Below are 18,177 nucleotides of genomic sequence, written 5' to 3'. Positions count from 1 at the left end.
GTGCAGGGTTTGGGGGTGTCCCCGGGTCGCACGGTGCAGGGTTTGGGGGTATCAATGGGGTGCACGGTGCAGTGCCCCGGGGGGGGCAGTGGGCTGAGCTGTGACTGAGACGCCCGGGTCCGGCCCTGCCCGCGGCTAGGCTGCGCTGGGGGAGCGCGAGCCCCGCACCCTGCAGCCCCCCGGCCTCCCCTCCCCCGACTCGTTTTCGATGCAGGGCGCGCTGAGCAAGGGAGGCGGGGCCAGGCCCGCCAGCCGCCCCACGTGGCCTGGGCCGCGCCAGCCAATGGGAGTGCGTGTTTCTGAAAGATCTCCATATATGGCTATGTTCTCGGCCGGCGAGGCGGGGCCGGCGCCCCCGGGTATAAAAGCGCGGGGGTGCGCGCTAGACGGTCTCACTCAGCCGGCGGCAGCAGACCTGGCAGCTTCGCGTTCCCCAGCACCGAGAGAAGCCGCCTCCTCCCCGCAGGTACTGCCCGCTCCCCGGGCCAGGGGGTCCTTGGGCCGGCCGGCCCGCGGGGTGCCCGGCCGCCGCCTCCGCCGGCTCGAGCCCCGCAGCCGCCCATTGCGGCGGCCTCGCCGGAGGGGGGCGAGCACGGGGCTCTCGCCCGGCGGGCCCCAGAGCAGCGCGCGTGTCTCTCTCTCACCCCCCCCCCCCCGTCCGGTTCGCGGTGGTATCGCCCGGCCAGCCGTTTGAATGGCGCGAGTCTGTGGGTGGGCCCTGGCCGGGCAGGGGCTGTGATTGGTCCCGCTGGCGGTGACGTCGCGAAGCGGGAGATTTGAATGGGCGGGGGGGGAGGGCGCTGCGGCTGTTGGGGGAGGGCGGGACGGGCGCGGGCGAGGCTCCGTGGGGCGGGGCTGCCCGTGGCCCGGGGAGGGGGAGGGGGGTGCAGGGACAGCTGGGCGGGGCAGCCCGCAGCCTCCTCGTTGCTCTGGCAACAGGCCCCTGGGGCTCTGGGTGGGGCGCCCCGGGCAGGGGAGGGGGGCGGCTGGGCCGGGCCCCAGCCCTGACCCTGCTGCCCTCTCCCTGGAGCTGACCCCCCCCCCCGGGGCTGCTGGGGTGGGGCCTGGCTGCTGGGGCAGGACTGTGATGGGCCCTACAACGGGGCCTGATCTGGGGGGGCTCGACGCTCCTGGCCAGCGCAGCCTCTTGTGGCCAAAAGCTTGAGTCTCTTGGGGGGGGCCCTTGGGTGCAGGCCCTAAGGCGGCCCAGCCCCTGGCCCGGGGGAGTGCTGCCCTGGGCCATGACTGGGTGGTGGTCCGGGGCTGAGTGGCAGCTGGTGCGCTGGAAGAGGGCTGGATCTCAAGTGTTGCTGACCCAAGGCTGTTCCTGTTTCAAGCAGATTCTCCAAGATGGAAGAAGAAATTGCAGCGCTTGTCATTGACAATGGCTCTGGTATGTGCAAAGCTGGCTTTGCCGGAGATGATGCGCCTCGGGCTGTGTTCCCCTCCATTGTTGGACGCCCAAGACACCAGGTTAGTAGCCCAGCAGTGGAATGAGTGCTGCTCAAATGAGAGCATTCTAGTAGAAGACTGCCAGATATAAAGATGGGGCTTCTTAAACTTAGGGCTTCTCTTTTTCGTTTTAAAGGGTGTCATGGTTGGCATGGGGCAAAAGGACAGCTATGTAGGTGATGAGGCCCAGAGCAAGAGAGGTATCCTGACTCTGAAGTACCCTATTGAACACGGCATTGTCACCAACTGGGATGACATGGAGAAAATCTGGCATCACACTTTCTACAATGAGCTTCGTGTGGCACCTGAGGAACACCCTGTTCTGCTGACAGAAGCTCCCCTGAATCCCAAGGCCAACCGAGAGAAGATGACACAGGTACCCTTGCTACAGTACAACAGTGATCTACTTTCATCTGTTTTTTCACAAACCATCTCTGAGTTATGACATCTTTTAAAAACCAAGTGTTCTTTCAATATTTTCAGGATTCTGTACTCCTGGCATTTCCTTCTTGAAGTCTCAGGTTTCTTTTGTCTATTTCTGCCTGCTTTCTTTGCTTTTTCCTTTCTCAACACATCAATTTTTGCATGCCAGCATGTTTTCTAACATTGGCTTGAGGGATTTTTATTTCTTGTAGTAAAACAACTTTTCTCTTTCTAGATCATGTTCGAGACCTTCAACACCCCAGCCATGTATGTTGCTATCCAGGCAGTGTTGTCCCTGTATGCCTCTGGCCGTACCACTGGTATTGTTATGGACTCTGGTGATGGTGTTACCCATACTGTGCCCATCTATGAAGGTTACGCTCTGCCCCATGCCATCCTGCGTCTGGACTTAGCTGGCCGAGACCTGACAGACTACCTCATGAAGATTCTGACAGAAAGAGGCTACAGCTTCACCACAACAGCTGAAAGGGAAATTGTACGTGACATAAAGGAAAAGTTGTGCTATGTTGCACTGGATTTCGAACAGGAGATGGCTACTGCTGCTTCATCTTCCTCCCTGGAGAAAAGCTACGAACTGCCTGATGGTCAGGTGATCACCATTGGCAATGAGAGGTTCAGGTGTCCAGAGGCCCTCTTCCAGCCATCCTTCCTGGGTAAGTATCTGCCAAACCATATTGAGGACCAATCCTTGTCTGGAACACTAGTGATTCAGTGAGACTCATGAACAGCAAGTGTTATCTTTCCAGTTTGCCTGTGATTGCAACCTAAAGCTGGGGTTGGGATGGTGCTTTTGTAGTTGAGTAGCTACCTGTGTACTAAGTCTGACCACTCCTGTCTCTAGGTATGGAATCTTGTGGCATTCATGAGACCACTTTCAACTCTATCATGAAGTGCGATGTAGATATTCGAAAGGACCTGTATGCCAACACAGTATTGTCTGGGGGTACCACAATGTACCCTGGAATTGCTGACAGAATGCAAAAGGAAATCACAGCTCTGGCACCCAGTACAATGAAAATTAAGGTAAATAATTCTCTCTGAAAGAATAGAGCAATGTGTTATGGAGGGTGACTATCTAGAAAGGCAATCTTGGCAACTGACTGACATCTCCTCTTGTTTACATTTAGATTATTGCTCCACCTGAACGTAAATATTCTGTCTGGATTGGTGGCTCCATCCTGGCTTCCCTCTCTACCTTCCAGCAGATGTGGATCAGCAAGCAGGAATATGATGAGTCTGGCCCATCCATTGTCCACCGTAAATGCTTCTAAATGGACTGCTAGCAGATGCACAGCATTTGCTGCATGAATTTTCACTAGTATATGTTTGCCTGGGCAAATTTATACACTTCATGCTAGCCTCATAAAACTGGAATTAAGCCTTCTTTCAAAAGAAACTTGCCCTTGGAAAGTCTGTATCTGAGACAAAGATCGGTGTTGGATTGAGCTGTCACTGATTTGACCCTGTAGTCAAGTTAACTGGTCCCTTGGTATACATATTAGCATAATACCCTGTACATATCTGACCTAAACCTTGGTACAGGTGCCATCACTCCTGTGACAAAATGCTAGGGATAACTTGTATTTGTGGAAGAGAATCTGCCTGTGACACTGTAGTTCTGATAGCTGGCTAGTATTGACTAGTGGCACCTCATTTAAACTCTGCAGGGCTTGAGACTGATTTGTACAGGGTATTTGAGGTCAGACTTCCAATACATACAGCGCTAAGTATTCCAGATTTTGGTATAGAGGCTGGTAGGAGTTCATCAAAGAACTTACTTCTGTTGCTGCCGTTCTAGCAAGGCTGGAAAAAATTGTCCAAGCCTTATGAACCAGTTTTCATTTTCTTAGCCCTCCTGTACCCCAGCAGAACATCCTTGGGGCAAAAGTTACTCAACTAAGTTGCTGCAACTTTGCATTTACACCTGTAAATTTTACACCAAGTTTAATTTATGTAAGATTTTTGTATGTTGCCTTAATGTTCTCACATGACAGTAGAAAACCAAAATTTGTAAGTCATCCTGAAGTTGAGAAATTGTAATGCCCAAGACATCGTGTAAGGGAGAATAAAGCGCTGCAGTAAACTATTCTGGGTGTGTGTCTCTTCAGAAGGGGAGAAGGATCTTGGACTCCCATGTCCTGGGTTAGACTTAAATAGTGTGCAAGTTTTGTTAAACATTCAGTGACATTCTCAGTTTCTTGTACAGGCTTGTCTGACAGCTCGATTTGTCAAGCTCAAACTGGCTTCCTTGGCCTACGCTGGCTCTAAAGCCAAACCTCTCCTTTCCTACCTTAATTGCTAGCTTTTTTTCAGACAATGACTTGATCCTAATCTAGAGCTCTAAAAATGGAATTTCCTTGCCAAGGAAGTCTGATTTATTAGGTAATGTCTCAAGCTGGTCTAGATCCACAGGCTTCAGAATAATTTCAAGTTCTTGGTCTCTCCGTGGTCTCTAGTACAGGTATGAGAAACATCCCCTGGCTTGTGTGGCCTGGTGCCACTAAACACCAACAGCATAACGAATCAACATTGATCCGGCCCTACTGGCTTACGTGGGGGGAGAGAGGATACTGAATGTCCATTAATGTTTCTGACTTCTGTTAAGCCAGCTTGAATTTTGCATAAAGAGCAAAGCAGGGTGAATGTCTCTCTAGGACACATGAGAGCTTCAGAGATGTTACATCAGTTGGTGATTTTTGAAGATAGGAGTGGACTACTCCATTGGGCCAAGCAAGCCTGCTTGGGCTCACTAACTCCCCCTCAAAGCTAGTGGAGGGGCAAGAAAGCATCTTTAGTTAGGACAGCCCTTCTTCCCTACTGCAGGAAAGGTGATCTGTTAACACCATTATTCATGGAGATCCTGCTGTGAAAGGGGCACACAACAGAATCACAGTCCTGGGAGCTTGGCTCCAGGGCTACCCAACTCCCTAGCAGTGCTGAGTCAACTCTTCCCTGTAATGACTCATACTGGTGCACAGAGCAGTAACTAGATGCCTGATTATTCCCCTCTCCATCAGAAAAACCCAGCAGCTCCTGGTAACTTGAGTAGTATAAACATGTTAATGTACTTCACTACCTGAATTTCTGAACCTTCCTTTCACTGCATATATAATGGTTGTAATAGCTAGGGGCCTTGATGCCCCATGCATAGGTCTTGGCCCTAGAAATGCTAGTAACTTCTGGCCTGTGTTCAGGAGTGATCCTGCAAACGACCCATTTCAGTCTGTGGCTTAAACTTCAGTTGCTCTTTGGCAGGGTTGTTGGAAGTTGATGAATTCAACAAGTGTGCCTACTTTTGCCAAGGATGAAAGTTCTGATGGATGGAAACCTATAGGGTTTGAAATAGCTCACTTCTAGGGCTTAGCATCAGTGTGCTTCCAGTTGGTAGACAGTTGCCTTGTTGCAGAAGAGATGAGTTTTCAGCCATATGCAAAGGTACCATGTGGAAAACTAGATGGTTTCCATAACATGGAGCATTCAACAGAAGGCTGTAAATTTCAATGTGCTGCACAAACAGTAGCTCATAGAAAATCCCTGCATGGTAAGTATTGTTCTAAACGGGAGAAGAGATGCTAATTAATTGAAATACTGAAGGTCTTGCAGTGAGTCAGTGGCAGAGCTGCAATTGGGTTCTTGCATTTGCTTCTCTAATTACTGCTGTACCACTGTTCAAAACCTTGCAGTTAAATGTTAATCAGTGGTGCTGCTGTGTTAAAGCTCCATGGCAACTGGGTTTACAGTCTAACATAACTTTCCTTGTCACACACAAGCTGCTGTGGCAAATAAATCAGCTTTGCAGTTGGGGTTTTGTACAATGATGCTCCGATGAACTGCGTGCTTCTCAGCCACTTAGTCTTTCCTTGAAAATAGAAATAAGATGATCAGCCACCCCTGGGGCATGTGATGATGTGGGGTAACGAGTATGGTGAGGTTGGGGCAGGGAGGGCAATAAGCATAGGCTATTGGGGTGGCTGCAGATGTAGGGGATTGGGCTGTTACCTTATGGGTGTTTTGGAGTCCTAAGCTAAGGAGAGCAAAATCACATGATTTGAAAAGCAGAACTCAACAAGGCTGCTTGGCCCAGATCCACAGAGGTATTTAGGCTCCTCCTTTCCATTGGTCATCTGGGCCCTTGTCACTCACAGCTAGCCAGAACTTGGGCACTGTTTGGGAGGTTCTCCAGGGACTTCAATTTTCTTGGATTTTTTTATTCTCCCTTTCCAAGGCCTCCTGCATAGGTCTTTTCTGTATTTGCCTTTCCCACCATTACAGGGATTCTTACCTGACCTTAGCAACAGTGAGTGGGATTAGTGCTTTGTGTAGCCCCAGCCATAATGACATGCCCTGGAATTCATTCCTTCTGTTCCCCTCCTGATGGAGGCAAGGGGCTCCTCACTGACCTGGAGAGGGAAAGCCCAGTCTTGGGGCTGAGGATCCCACCTGAGTCTGTTGGTCTTGACTCCTGATGGCAGCTGGGTACAAATACCTATGTTAATTAAAAACTTCACTTCCAGGCCTGTCTCCCTGAGGGCAGGTGCTGAATGCTTCCAACCAACCAAGCTTTCAGATCTGCGGGCTGAACAAAATGCTAAGGGAGGAGCAGCTTGCTTTCAATGGAAAGTATTTCCATGCAAAATCCTACCTTAAACAAGCATGTTTTCATCAATTGCTAATTTAGAACTGGCCAGATCAAACTTGGGGTTCGTCTAGCCCAGTGTTTTGTCTCTGACAGTGGCTGGCACCAGATGCTTCAGAGGAAGAAATCCTGCATGAGGCAACCTGCCTGCAGGGAAAGTTTCTTCCTGACTCCCACCAGCTAGAGATCAGCTGGGCCCTGGAGAATGAGGGTTTATATACCTGCCAGAGCTCTTCGGCCTGGTCTACACTAAAAAGTTACATCACTCGGGTGTGAAAAATTCACACCCCTGAGTGACATTAAGCCGACTAATCCACACTGTAGACAGTGCTAAGTCGATGGAAGAATTCTGTCAGCCTAGCTACTGCCTTTCAGGGAGGTGGAGTACCTATGCCCATGGAGAACCCCTCCTGTGGACGAAGGGAGTGTCTACACAGAACTTTTGAATCCTCTTACACACCTGGCTGCCGTTCTAACTTGTGCACAGTGCTGAGTCCCACTGGAGGGCTTGGGGCTAGTGCCCTGTCTCTGGTGCATTTAGGCATTTCCACTGGCACAGCAGGCTAGGTTTTCACCGTGGGGGTGGATTTGAAAAACACCAGGTGGCAATGTTTGCCAAGCTGTTCGGTGCCATAATAGAGTCATAACCTGTCTCACGTGTGATTTGCCAGGGAGATGGGGGTGGGGGGAGGGAGCCAACGTGTCTTGTTCATCCATGAATATCCTTAAAAATGAGCAAGAGGGATGGGTAACTCCCAACCAGAGTGGAAGGCTGGGTTGTGGATACTGTGGGGCAGGAAGATTTCCTCTGCCATGGAAAAACAATTCAGTCTTCAGAGATGCCGTTTGGAATGCCTAACAGATGTCAAGCTAAATACGCGGAATCTGTTGGAGAAATTTTAGTTGGCAGCCAGCCGCTTGCTTCTATGTATCCACAAAGGCCTTAGCTCTAAATCCCCTTTCAAGTGTTCGCATATTACAGGATATGATGTACTGTTCTTAACCTCCTAGGTAGAATGTTTGCACATTAATCACTCCAGGAAAAAAAAGAACGAAAAAGAGTCTGCAGGGGAATGTGCAGGAGGAGCGGAAGGATGTGGCTGCTTAGTCAGAGCAGCTGGTACTCTGCATCCCAGACCAGTGAGCTGTGAGATCATCCTGCACCTTCGTATTAGAGCTGCAGGCGTTCCGACCAAGGGCGGCTTCTCACGTTGCTTGCCACACCCCGTTGGTCTCTTGCTGGACATATATGGCAATGCCACAGGGGCGAGGCACTCGGGGCCTCCCAAAGCACCTTGGGTTTGTGTGGCAAGGGGGGGGGGAGGGAAGGGACGCGCTGAGCCAGCCCTTGGAATGATGTGGGGGGAGGAGGTTGCAGTTTCTGAACTCCTGTGGGACAGCTGCTCCATCGGTTGACTTGTGTGGCTTCGTAGAGCTACACCGATTTACGCCAGCTGAGGAGCTGGCCCTATACTGGGATTTCTTAGTGATCCCAATCCTGAATTAATGCAAGTGTGTGACTGTCCTCAGGCTCCTGCAGATAAAGGGGTGTTGTGCTGTTTGCCTCTCTCTGCCTTCGGTGGGCTTGTTAGGATATATTCAGGCCTGTCTGTAAGGGCCTATACTCTAAGAATTTAGGTGTATTCTTATCACTTGGCTAGTTAGAGGTATAAAAGAAAGAATCAAAGTCACTTTCTGCTGGTGTAAGGGCCTTCTCTTACTGTGACAGTCTGAGGCCCTGTGCTTAGGCTAAGGCCTTTGGCTAAGCGACAGAGGCAGCCATAAGCTGGGAAGCGACTGGTCACCTCCTCACATCCCAAACTCGTCACCTTGAAAGAAGGTGCTATTGGGCTGTTAGGAATACAATCCTGTCCTGATAGTGCCTGTTGCCTCCAGAGAAAGGGAAGTGCCTAGAAGATGTAAAAGGAAACTTAGTTTGATAGCATCCTGTCTGGCAAGAACTCACTTATCAATAGCTGGGATGTGAAATCCTCATTTCTGTGTTTGTTCTATCACTGTAGTCCCCATTTCCCTGTTGTTTGTCTGTATAATCTGTGTCTGGTTCTGTGATTGATTCTGTCTGCTGTATAATTAATTTTGCTGGGTGTGAACTAATTAAGGTGGTGGGATATAATTGGTTAAATAATCATGTTACAATATGTTAGGATTGGTTAGTTAAATTTCAGGAAAATGATTGGTTAAGGTATAGCTAAGCGGAACTCAAGTTTTACTGTACAGTCTGCAGTCAATCAGGAAGTGGGTGGGTGGATGGGGGAAATGGGAACAGGGAATGGGGAAATTGGAGTCATGTTTGGCTAAGGGCAGGAATGGGAACAGGGATACAAGTGTAAGGCTCTGTGGTGTCAGAGCTGGGAAGGGGGACGCTAAGGAAGGAAACTGGAATCATGCTTGCTGGAAGTTCACCCCAATACACATCGAATTGTTTGCACCTTTGGACTTCGGATATTGTTGCTCTCTGTTCATGCGAGAAGGACCAGGGAAGTACGTGGGTGAAGGAATAAGCCCCCTAACAGGGCTTTCCCCTGTCTAAGGGCCAGGCACAGGCTCTACACCCTAGAGAACCCTTTCTCTTGCTCTTAGACAGGACGGTCCAAGGATTAGGGCAGTAGCCTGGGACTCAGGAGACCTGGGTTCTGTTCCTGGCGCAGCCACTGACCTGGGGCACTTGCTTGCCCTCCTGGCTTTGGCCAGTTAGCTTGTAAGCTCTTGAGGGCAGGGACTGTCTCATGGTACGTGCATGTTCCTGTTCTCAGCCAGCTCCTTTAGGCACTGCAGTGAGACACACAAATAACGCTATGTACTAGCCTGAGCCATGTCAATGGACATCCATTAATTGTGTTACCATAGCACCTAGGAGCCCCAGTCCTGGGCCAAGCACCCATTGCGCTAGGTGCTGTACATTTGCAGTGCTAGAAGGTGTATTAGTAGCACGTAGGGGCCTGGCCCATGACTGGCGCCCCTATCACTCTAGGCCCTGTACAAACCCAGAACAAAGAGCTGAAAATACTAGAACCCAGAACTGGACACAGGATCCCAGCCGCGGTCGCACCAGTGCCCAGAACAGCAGTGACATAACCTCTCTGCTCCTCCAGGTTCCCGTTGTGCATCCCACGATCCCATCGGCGCTTTTGGCCAGTGTTGCACTGGGAGCTCACGTTCAGCTGATCCCCCCCCCCCAAAATCTTTTATGAAGTCACTGCTCCCCAAAACAGCCCCCCAGCCTGGCATCATGGCCTGCCTTCTCTGTTCCCCGATATGTAGTTATATGTACTTGCACTATAAGGTGGGTAGAAAGCTGGCTTGATTGTCAGGCTCAACGGGTAGTGATCAATGGCTCCATGTCTAGTTGGCAGCCGGTATCAAGTGGAGTGCCCCAGGGGTCGGTCCTGGGGCCGGTTTTGTTCAATATCTTCATAAATGATCTGGAGGATGGTGTGGATTGCACTCTCAGCAAATTTGCGAATGACACTAAACTGGGAGGAGTGGTAGATACGCTGGAGGGGAGGGATAGGATACAGAAGGACCTAGACAAATTGGAGGATTGGGCCAAAAGAAATCTGATGAGGTTCAATAAGGATAAGTGCAGGGTCCTGCACTTAGGACGGAAGAACCCAATGCACCGCTACAGACCAGGGACCGAATGGCTCGGCAGCAGTTCTGCGGAAAAGGACCTAGGGGTGACAGTGGACGAGAAGCTGGATATGAGTCAGCAGTGTGCCCTTGTTGCCAAGAAGGCCAATGGCATTTTGGGATGTATAAGTAGGGGCATAGCGAGCAGATCGAGGGACGTGATCATCCCCCTCTATTCGACATTGGTGAGGCCTCATCTGGAGTACTGTGTCCAGTTTTGGGCCCCACACTACAAGAAGGATGTGGAAAAATTGGAGAGAGTCCAGCGAAGGGCAACAAAAATGATTAGGGGTCTGGAACACATGAGTTATGAGGAGAGGCTGAGGGAGCTGGGATTGTTTAGCCTGCAGAAGAGAAGAATGAGGGGGGATTTGATAGCTGCTTTCAACTACCTGAAAGGGGGTTCCAAAGAGGATGGCTCTAGACTGTTCTCAATGGTAGCAGATGACAGAACGAGGAGTAATGGTCTCAAGTTGCAGTGGGGGAGGTTTAGATTGGATATTAGGAAAAACTTTTTCACTAAGAGGATGGTGAAACACTGGAATGCGTTACCTAGGGAGGTGGTAGAATCTCCTTCCTTAGAGGTTTTTAAGGTCAGGCTTGACAAAGCCCTGGCTGGGATGATTTAACTGGGAATTGGTCCTGCTTCGAGCAGGGGGTTGGACTAGATGACCTTCTGGGGTCCCTTCCAACCCTGATATTCTATGATTCTATGTAGTTGTATTCAAACACTCATTGTTTGCTTGCACCCAGGTTACCAAGCGATACCAGCTGGCTGTGTATCAGTGACCTGGCCTCTGCATTATTTCCCACTCCCCCAGTTTTTGAATCATCAGTAAACTTTATTAGTGATGAGTTTCTGTCTTCTCCCGGGTCAATGGTAAAAATGTTAAATAGCGAAGGGCCAAGAACCGATCCCTGCGGGACCCCACTTGTAACACGCCCACTCCATGGTGATTCCCCGCTTACTGGTACATGTTCAGACTTACGGTTGTCCAGTTTTTAATCCATTTTGTGTGTTTTGGGTTAATTTTGTATCAGGAGAACCCGGCCCTGTCTGCCGAGGGGGACTCCCAGGGCTGTGGGAGGAATAGGCCGGGCCTGAGGCCATGGCATGGCATTTGTTGAAGGCTCGACAGCTGCCGCAGTGAATGAGGATGCTCAAGCGAGAGCAGAGGGCCCCTCTGAAAGGCACCGGTGAGCAGTGGCGCTCTCTCCCAGCGGCTGCCAAGGGACTGATCACCCACGAGGGGTTTCACAGAACAGGAGGTGAGCACCCGGCTCAGCAGCAGTTCCACGGAAAAGGAGCCAGGTACAAGGAGAACCCTTCCAGGACGTGTAGTGGCTGCCATTAACTGCATCAACCTGGTGTAATAAATAAAATGGGGGTAGCTTCCTTTTATGGACACCCAGCCAGCCAGTTAGTTATAAAGGCCCTCTTGGTAGCTGTTCTCTACTTGCTTTACCTGTAAAGGGTTAAGAAGTCCCTCAGGTAAAGGGGAAAAAAGGTGGGCACCTGACCAAAAGAGCCAATGGGAAGCCTAGAACTTTTTAAAATGGGGAATGAAACTCTCCCTTTGTCTGGTTTCAGAGTAGCAGCCAGGTTAGTCTGCATCCGCAAAAAGAAAAGGAGGACTTGTGGCACCTTAGAGACTAATGCTCAAAGAAATTTGTTAGTCTCTAAGGTGCCACAAGTCCTCCTTTTCTTTTTCCCTTTGTCTGTTGCTCTCCTGGAAAGAGGGGAACAGAGGGCAGCAGGAATGCAGTGTAAAGCTTAAGCCAGGTATGATCATAAATCATCAGATCATACCTAGAACTACTTATCCGAACTTCAAATGTGTACGTAGATCAGAATGTTTAGCTAGACGTGATCAGGTTTATTTCTGTTTATTTTTTCAGGCTTGTGGATCTTCTCTGTGCTAACCCCTGATACTTTTGTTTGCTTGTAACCTTTAAGCTGAACCCCCAAGAAAGCTGTTTTGGGCGCTTCATTTTTATAATTGTTTCTTTTAAGATCTACCAAAAAGCCTGAGTTCCAGATAGATTTTTTCCCTTTTTGTTTTTAATAAAATGTACCTTTTTTAAGAACAGGATTGGATTTCTGGTGCCCTAAGAGGTTTGTGCATGTTGTTTGATTAGCTGATAGCCACAGTTAATTTCCTTTGTTTTCTTTCTCAGCTCTTCCCTGGAGGGGGGTGTGAAAGGGCTTAAGGGTACCTCACAGGGAGGAATTCGCAAGTGCTCCTTCCTGGGTTCAAAGGGGTTTTTTTTTGCATTTGGGTGGTGGCAGCGTTTACCAAGCCAAGGTCAGAGAGAAGCTGTAACCTTGGGAGTTTAATGCCAGCCTGGAGGGGCAAGTATTAATTTTTAAAATCCTTGCGGGCCCCCACCTTCTGCACTCAGAGTGACAGAGTGGGGATTCAGCCTTGACACGTGGTAAAGGTCAAACACTACTTTGTGGGCTCCCTGCCCTGCCGGGGCCTCGGTAGGAATGGAGCGACTCATCTCCCCCAGTCCTGAGAGAAATGAAATGCATCAATATCATGGCTACTGCTGCTGTGTGGGCATGTTGGGGGTGGGGAATGGGATGAGGGGGTGGGGGGAAGGATTGGGGGAGGGGGGAGAGTGGGGAAAGGTTAAGGGAGTGAGTGGAGGGGTAGGGTAGGGAGAGAGGGAAGATGGAGGCGGGGGTGGGGAGGGGAAGGGAGAGAAGGCAAGATTGGGGGAGGGGGGACTGGGAAGGGGTAGGGTGAGAAATGGGACTAGGGAGAGAGGGGAGGGGTGGAGAGGAGGTGACTGGTGGAAACTTTACCAAAGCTTCGAAGTCCTGCAGGCTAATGAGGTGAGTGGGGAAGACAATCGAATCCAACGTCCTGAGAATAGCAGGTGGCTAGTGACCTCCTCATTCACACGTGTACATGTTACTCCGTGGGTGACTCTCAGCCCGTGAGACTGGTCCCATTGACAACCACAGGGCTGCCTGCGGGAATAAATTCGACACCCCGGGACTCTGCACCGGAGCTAGGCCTGGGTGTAAATGGGAGGTGAGCGTCAGGACTGGCTCGGCGTGTTACAGATCTCAGGGACGCCGATGGAGACAAGAGGTAATGACGGCCAAGTCTGGAGGGGTTAGGGTTAGGGGTTTTCGTCAAAAAACTGAAAATTGTGGCTCTGAAGCCAAAGCACAGGGTGGGGAGTGGGTTTCATTGACAAACATGGACATTTTTTCACTGACATTTCCATTTAGGTGAACTCCTGGGCTCTTGGCAGTCTGGCCGCTGCTGTCGCTGCCAGGGGTGGAGCACTTGAACCATCTGGGCAAAGTGACTTGGCTGGGGTCACCGAGTGAGTCTGTGGCGAAGCTGGGAGTTGAACTTGGCTTTCCTGAGACACAGCACAGGTTGTAAGCACTAGGCCGAGCTTCCTCTTGCAATTGGTGCTCAGTCCCTCCCTCCCCGGAGTCACTTGGAGTTCTGCTTGAGCAAAGACCAGGCCAAAATAGCATCAACACCTTGGATTTGACCCTTGGAAATTCCTGATGCTGCTGCCCAAGTGCTGCATGGCCCTCCCTCATGCAGGCAGTCCCAGGGGCTCCGGGTCAGTCCTGCTGATGTCACGGCAGTGGACACCCGCTGGCCATGGCCGTTCTCCGTCTCCCTCTGAGCCCTGGTGCCAGAGGACGTTCAGGAGCCAAAGGTGACTCTGCAGAGATGTGGAATTCTTCTTCTCTTCTCTTCTCTTCTCTTCTCTTCTCTTCTCTTCTCTTCTCTTCTCTTCTCTTCTCTTCTCTTTTCTCTTAGTATTAACCATTTGCCTGACAGGAAGATTTAAAGAAAAGGAAGAAAAAAATCAATAACCCCACTCTGCTGAAAAGTCCTCCGGGCTTTCTCAGCAGGGCTTTGCAAACCTGCGCTAAGTCATTTCACCAGACGGGGCTCGGGTCAGAGCTGGGCTTATTCTGGTAGCGAATCCCCAGAGCAGATTCGGCTTCAGGAAAATTCTCCCAGCACCTTTTCCTCGCCACAGCCTGGCAGCAGTATGCAGGCGGGAGAGCAGGGTCGGTGGCGATGGCTGCCTGTCCGAGGTGCCGAGCCGTGTGCGATAAGCCGATGGGTAATGTGATTAGAGCGGCTGCAGAGAGCCCGACATTGTGTTCTGGCCTCCCGTTGCTCTCTTGATTCCAGGCTCTTTCTGTTCCCAACTCTCTGGGCTTGACAGGGTCCCCGCGGTGCCAGCATTCCCTGCCTGGCCTCTCTTTTGTCTCGGGATAAAGGGCCTGTCCTCTCGGAGAATTCAGCAGCCAGATGTCACATGTGGAGCCCCAGAGGGGTCTGTCTAATAAATTCTGCTCTCCCCTTTTATAGGGAAATATTGATTCTCTTCTGCCAATAAGGCTGCGCTAGCCCAGCAAATGCCCGTGGTGCCAGGTCCTTGTGGGTGGGGGAGGTGGGCATGGGGGTGCTGTGCCAAGGGGCCAACATCTGGTTAACATGCTCAGAATTAGCAGCCTTGGTTAGGAGAAACAGTCCATGGGAGCCAGGTGGCATCTCATTGCATCAGCTGGGCATGTGGTGGGCTCCAGCCGGGGCGCTGGTTCCGGTCACAGGGATGGTGCAGATGTGCCAGGAGAGGAGTGCGGTGCACTCCGTGTGTAAGAATCCCCTCCCCTCCCACCTGCTTCTTCCGTTGGCCTTGGGAGCGATTCTCCTGCCACAGCCTGGCCTCCGACCCTTCCCAGGCCCTGCCCCGCTCCAGGTAAGAGGCACAGAGACCTGTGTATGAAAGACCAATCTCCTGCAGCTTCCCACCCCTGCTCCGTTCCCACGCTCAGGGGGCAAGGGCTGTGGCCGGCTGTGCGGGTTTGCAGCCTGCCCAGAGGGCTGCCCCTGGCCTCTGTCTGCAGGGATCCATCCCAGTGTGCCCACCGGGGAGCATTGCTGTGGCTTTCGGGGGATACACCCCCACACACAGCCCCAAGGAGCAGTTTTAGTCTTAGTGTTTGTTTTTTAATCTTTTCAAAGATTTTGTAGGGGTAACTTAGAACCGGCAGTCCTGACCTGCAGTTCCCCTAGATCCTAGTCCTGGGCTCACCCCACTCTGCTGATGCCCCTCAATCCTGACTCATAGCCCCCTGCTATCCCAGCCCGGGCTCACCCCTGTCTGTCGCAGCTCCTCAATCCCGACCCACGGGGCCCTCGGACAGGGCTGAGTTGCTCAGTGGTTTTGTTCAGATGCCAGCTAGGCTGGTCTCTCAGGACCAGGCTGGAGAGCAGGGGCCCTGCTGGCTTCCTGAGGGGAAAGACAGGGGCCCTGCACGGGGTCCCATTTACACTCTTTTACAGCTACTGGGCGCACACAGTCTCCTCCCTCACCCTATGCAGGTTCGTGTTCCCAGCCGCCTGCTTCCGGCCATGGTCACGCCTGGGATCTTGCTGCCCGGAGAATGGGGGCTGCAGGGGTAGGTCAGAGTTCAGGCTGTCGTAATTCAGCCATGCGGACTCAGCAGCCTGCATCGCTCTGCCCACGCCAGGTGCTCTGCGTCCTCCCCCCCGGCCCCCTGAGCTGTAGCAGTGTAGGCCTTGGACACAGGGGCGAGCTGCTCCCGTTCCATCCCGCAGAGAACGGTGGTCATCCAGGTGACACACACGTGCACCCCAAGCTGCTCTGTGGATGAATCTGAGTTGTTTGACTCAGCAGGGGCATGAAATCCTCCCTGGGGGGCAAGTGGAAGAGGGAAGGGGGCGTTGCGGGTAGTTGGGGCCGTGCTCCCCAGAAGCAGAACGGCTGAGCGTTGGGGAAGGGCCTGTCTCATACAGAACAGACACCTGCCCCTTCCCCACCTCAGACGCTGGTGCCCTCCCCCCAGCCCAAACTGCCTACCCCTGGGTCTCACCCGCTGAGCAGGGCAATCCCGCCCTGGGTCCCCAGAGCCGGTACCGCCACGTGGTGCCAGGGGCCCTGTGGGTATTACAGAGCCCTAGGAAAGAGGGGGCCTGTCCTCAGGGGGCTGAAATCTCTCAGCCTTTGGAACCTGCAGGAACTCCCCCTGGACGGGGTGACCCTGGGGTGCTGCAGCCTTGGGCCTGGCTTGGCCTGCTGCTCTCACACACCTGAAGGGCACGCCGGCTCCTTGACCCCCTGCTGCTCTAGCTTTACCCCGCAGCGGCCCAGGCCCGGGCCAGCCCAGAGTGACGAGGGACAGCCCCCTGCGTGCTGCCCAGCAGCCCAGGAAGGGCTCCTAGCATGCCCCCCAGTGCCTGTCGGAGAGCCGCTCTCTCGCGGGGACCCAGGAGTTGGAGGCAGATATGTAGCACACCCGCCCGCCGCACCTCTCTGCAGTGCCAGCTCCCCACAGATCCCCCCGTCACTCGGGGGGCTGAGTGCTGGCAGGCCTCCCCAGGTGGTGCGATTACCCTGAGTTTGCCGGCTGTGCAGGAGAATGGTTAGTGCTGGGGAGACCAGCTGGGCTGGGGCGTGGAGGGGGAGCGGGGCAAGTTGCCCAGTCTCTCTGGTTAGAGTCCGTGCCCGAGGCAGAGCTACTCCCTGGGAGATGGGACAGCCCCATCCCCTGCCCCTGGCTGCGGGACCCGGGAAGGGGATGGAGGTGAGCTGCAGCCTCTGCCCCAGGGCTCACCGCCTCAAGCAAACACAGGCCAGAGCCAACGGGCAAATGCTGCCCTGGCTCATGCACTGCGTAGGACTCTGGCCAGCTCCTGAGACCTGACATGGGCTCCTCTCCTGCGTGGTTATGGGAGGGTCACTCAGAGCACGGGGCTGGATGGTGCATCGCCCTGCACTCATGTGGTGACATTTCCCCGGCTGGAGCATGCCGCCGTTTGGACCCAGGTGCATTTCACACCTGCTTCAGCCCAGTGGCAACGAAGAGCCAGGTAACGAGGACTCGGGCCCTGCAATTTGCTGCCATCATGGCCCACAGCACCGACTCCAGCCTCCAGGTTCTGGGCGTCTCCCCAGGCCGCTGTCCCCCAGGTACCTGGGGCATCGCGGTGGGTCACTAGCTGCACAGTTCGGACGCTTAGCCTGCTGCACCCTGTGTTCCCAGAATCCCGGGGCTTGGCACTGCTGGATCCCAGCTCGGGCCGGGCGGTGCTTTCCCCTGGCGCCAGAAGGGTGGCAGCATCCAAACAAGACTCCACGGGGTATCGGGTAATGCAGTGACGGCCCTGCTAATAGCTGCCTGGCACAGTCATTAATGTTAACCCGCCCGGGAACTGCAGGCTCATCAATGCAACGTCTGACCCCCCCCCCACTCAATTCCCCGGGGGCTGCTGGTCACAGGGAGCCAGCAGTCACTGGGTCCCATCTGGGCCAATGTCTGTCTGTCTGACCAGTCATTTATTTGCTAGGAACAGAAAAATCAGAGTACAACCCAGCAACTCAAATGCTGCCCTTGGTTGGATCAGCTCCTGAGAGCTCCAGCCGGGGAGGGCCAGGAGGAATTTCCCACGTCAGACTCCCCTCAGCCAGGTAAGGCCACCATATTGCTGGTTTGTTCTTTATCTTCACCAGTGCAGTGCAGAGGAACCCCAGCATGGCCCAGGACCCCGCGGCGCTAGGCACTGTACAAACAGCACAGAGACGGTCCCTGCCCCAAAGAAACACCAGCTGGAGACAGACAGACTAACGGGGGAGCACAAGTTCACACAGACAGTTAGTGTCACTTTCTGGTTCTGGTCGATTTCACAGCTCATCCCCTGGGCCCATCCTACCAGTGATTCCTGCACTGAGCCCAGTAGCTGATGGTGAACCAGAGCCCAGCTCTGAGCTAGAGATGGCCACTTTCCATGTGAGACCTCGCGTCCTGGAGACTCCCTGGTGTCCCTTGCGAAGTTCTTCCCGGAGTCACCATCAAGGGCACGCCTTGTGGCCAGTTTGCATCTCCTCACTTCAGCTGCCCCCCCGCTGGGCTTTGGGGCGCCCTGAGGTGCGTGTTATATTCAAGAGCCCTCCTGCACCAGCACGAAGTGGCACCG

The 18,177-nt window shown here is 52.9% G+C and overlaps 1 protein-coding gene across 2 annotated transcripts; it reads left to right on the top strand.

The window, feature by feature from the left end:
- Positions 1-339: 339 nt before the first annotated feature.
- On the top strand, positions 340-3,982 carry ACTG1 (actin gamma 1). 2 transcript variants are annotated; one of them, XM_084648189.1, is made up of 6 exons: positions 340-466; positions 1,341-1,473; positions 1,589-1,828; positions 2,111-2,549; positions 2,738-2,919; positions 3,024-3,982. In XM_084648189.1, exons 2-6 carry the CDS (start codon positions 1,351-1,353, stop codon positions 3,165-3,167), a joined length of 1,128 nt encoding a protein of 375 aa, XP_084504315.1. In that variant the 5' UTR covers positions 340-466; positions 1,341-1,350; the 3' UTR covers positions 3,168-3,982. The 2 variants fall into 2 exon arrangements, with proteins under 2 accessions (XP_084504315.1, XP_084504316.1); XM_084648190.1 differs by having other exon boundaries at positions 386-466; positions 1,338-1,473.
- The last annotated feature ends 14,195 nt before the right edge of the window (positions 3,983-18,177 follow it).

The sequence above is a fragment of the Lepidochelys olivacea genome (genome assembly GCF_965140295.1).
Source record: "Lepidochelys olivacea isolate rLepOli2 genome assembly, chromosome: 14".
Taxonomy (NCBI): domain Eukaryota; kingdom Metazoa; phylum Chordata; order Testudines; family Cheloniidae; genus Lepidochelys; species Lepidochelys olivacea.
Note: the sequence above shows the minus strand (reverse complement) of the source record. Positions and strands in the feature narration are given on the sequence as shown.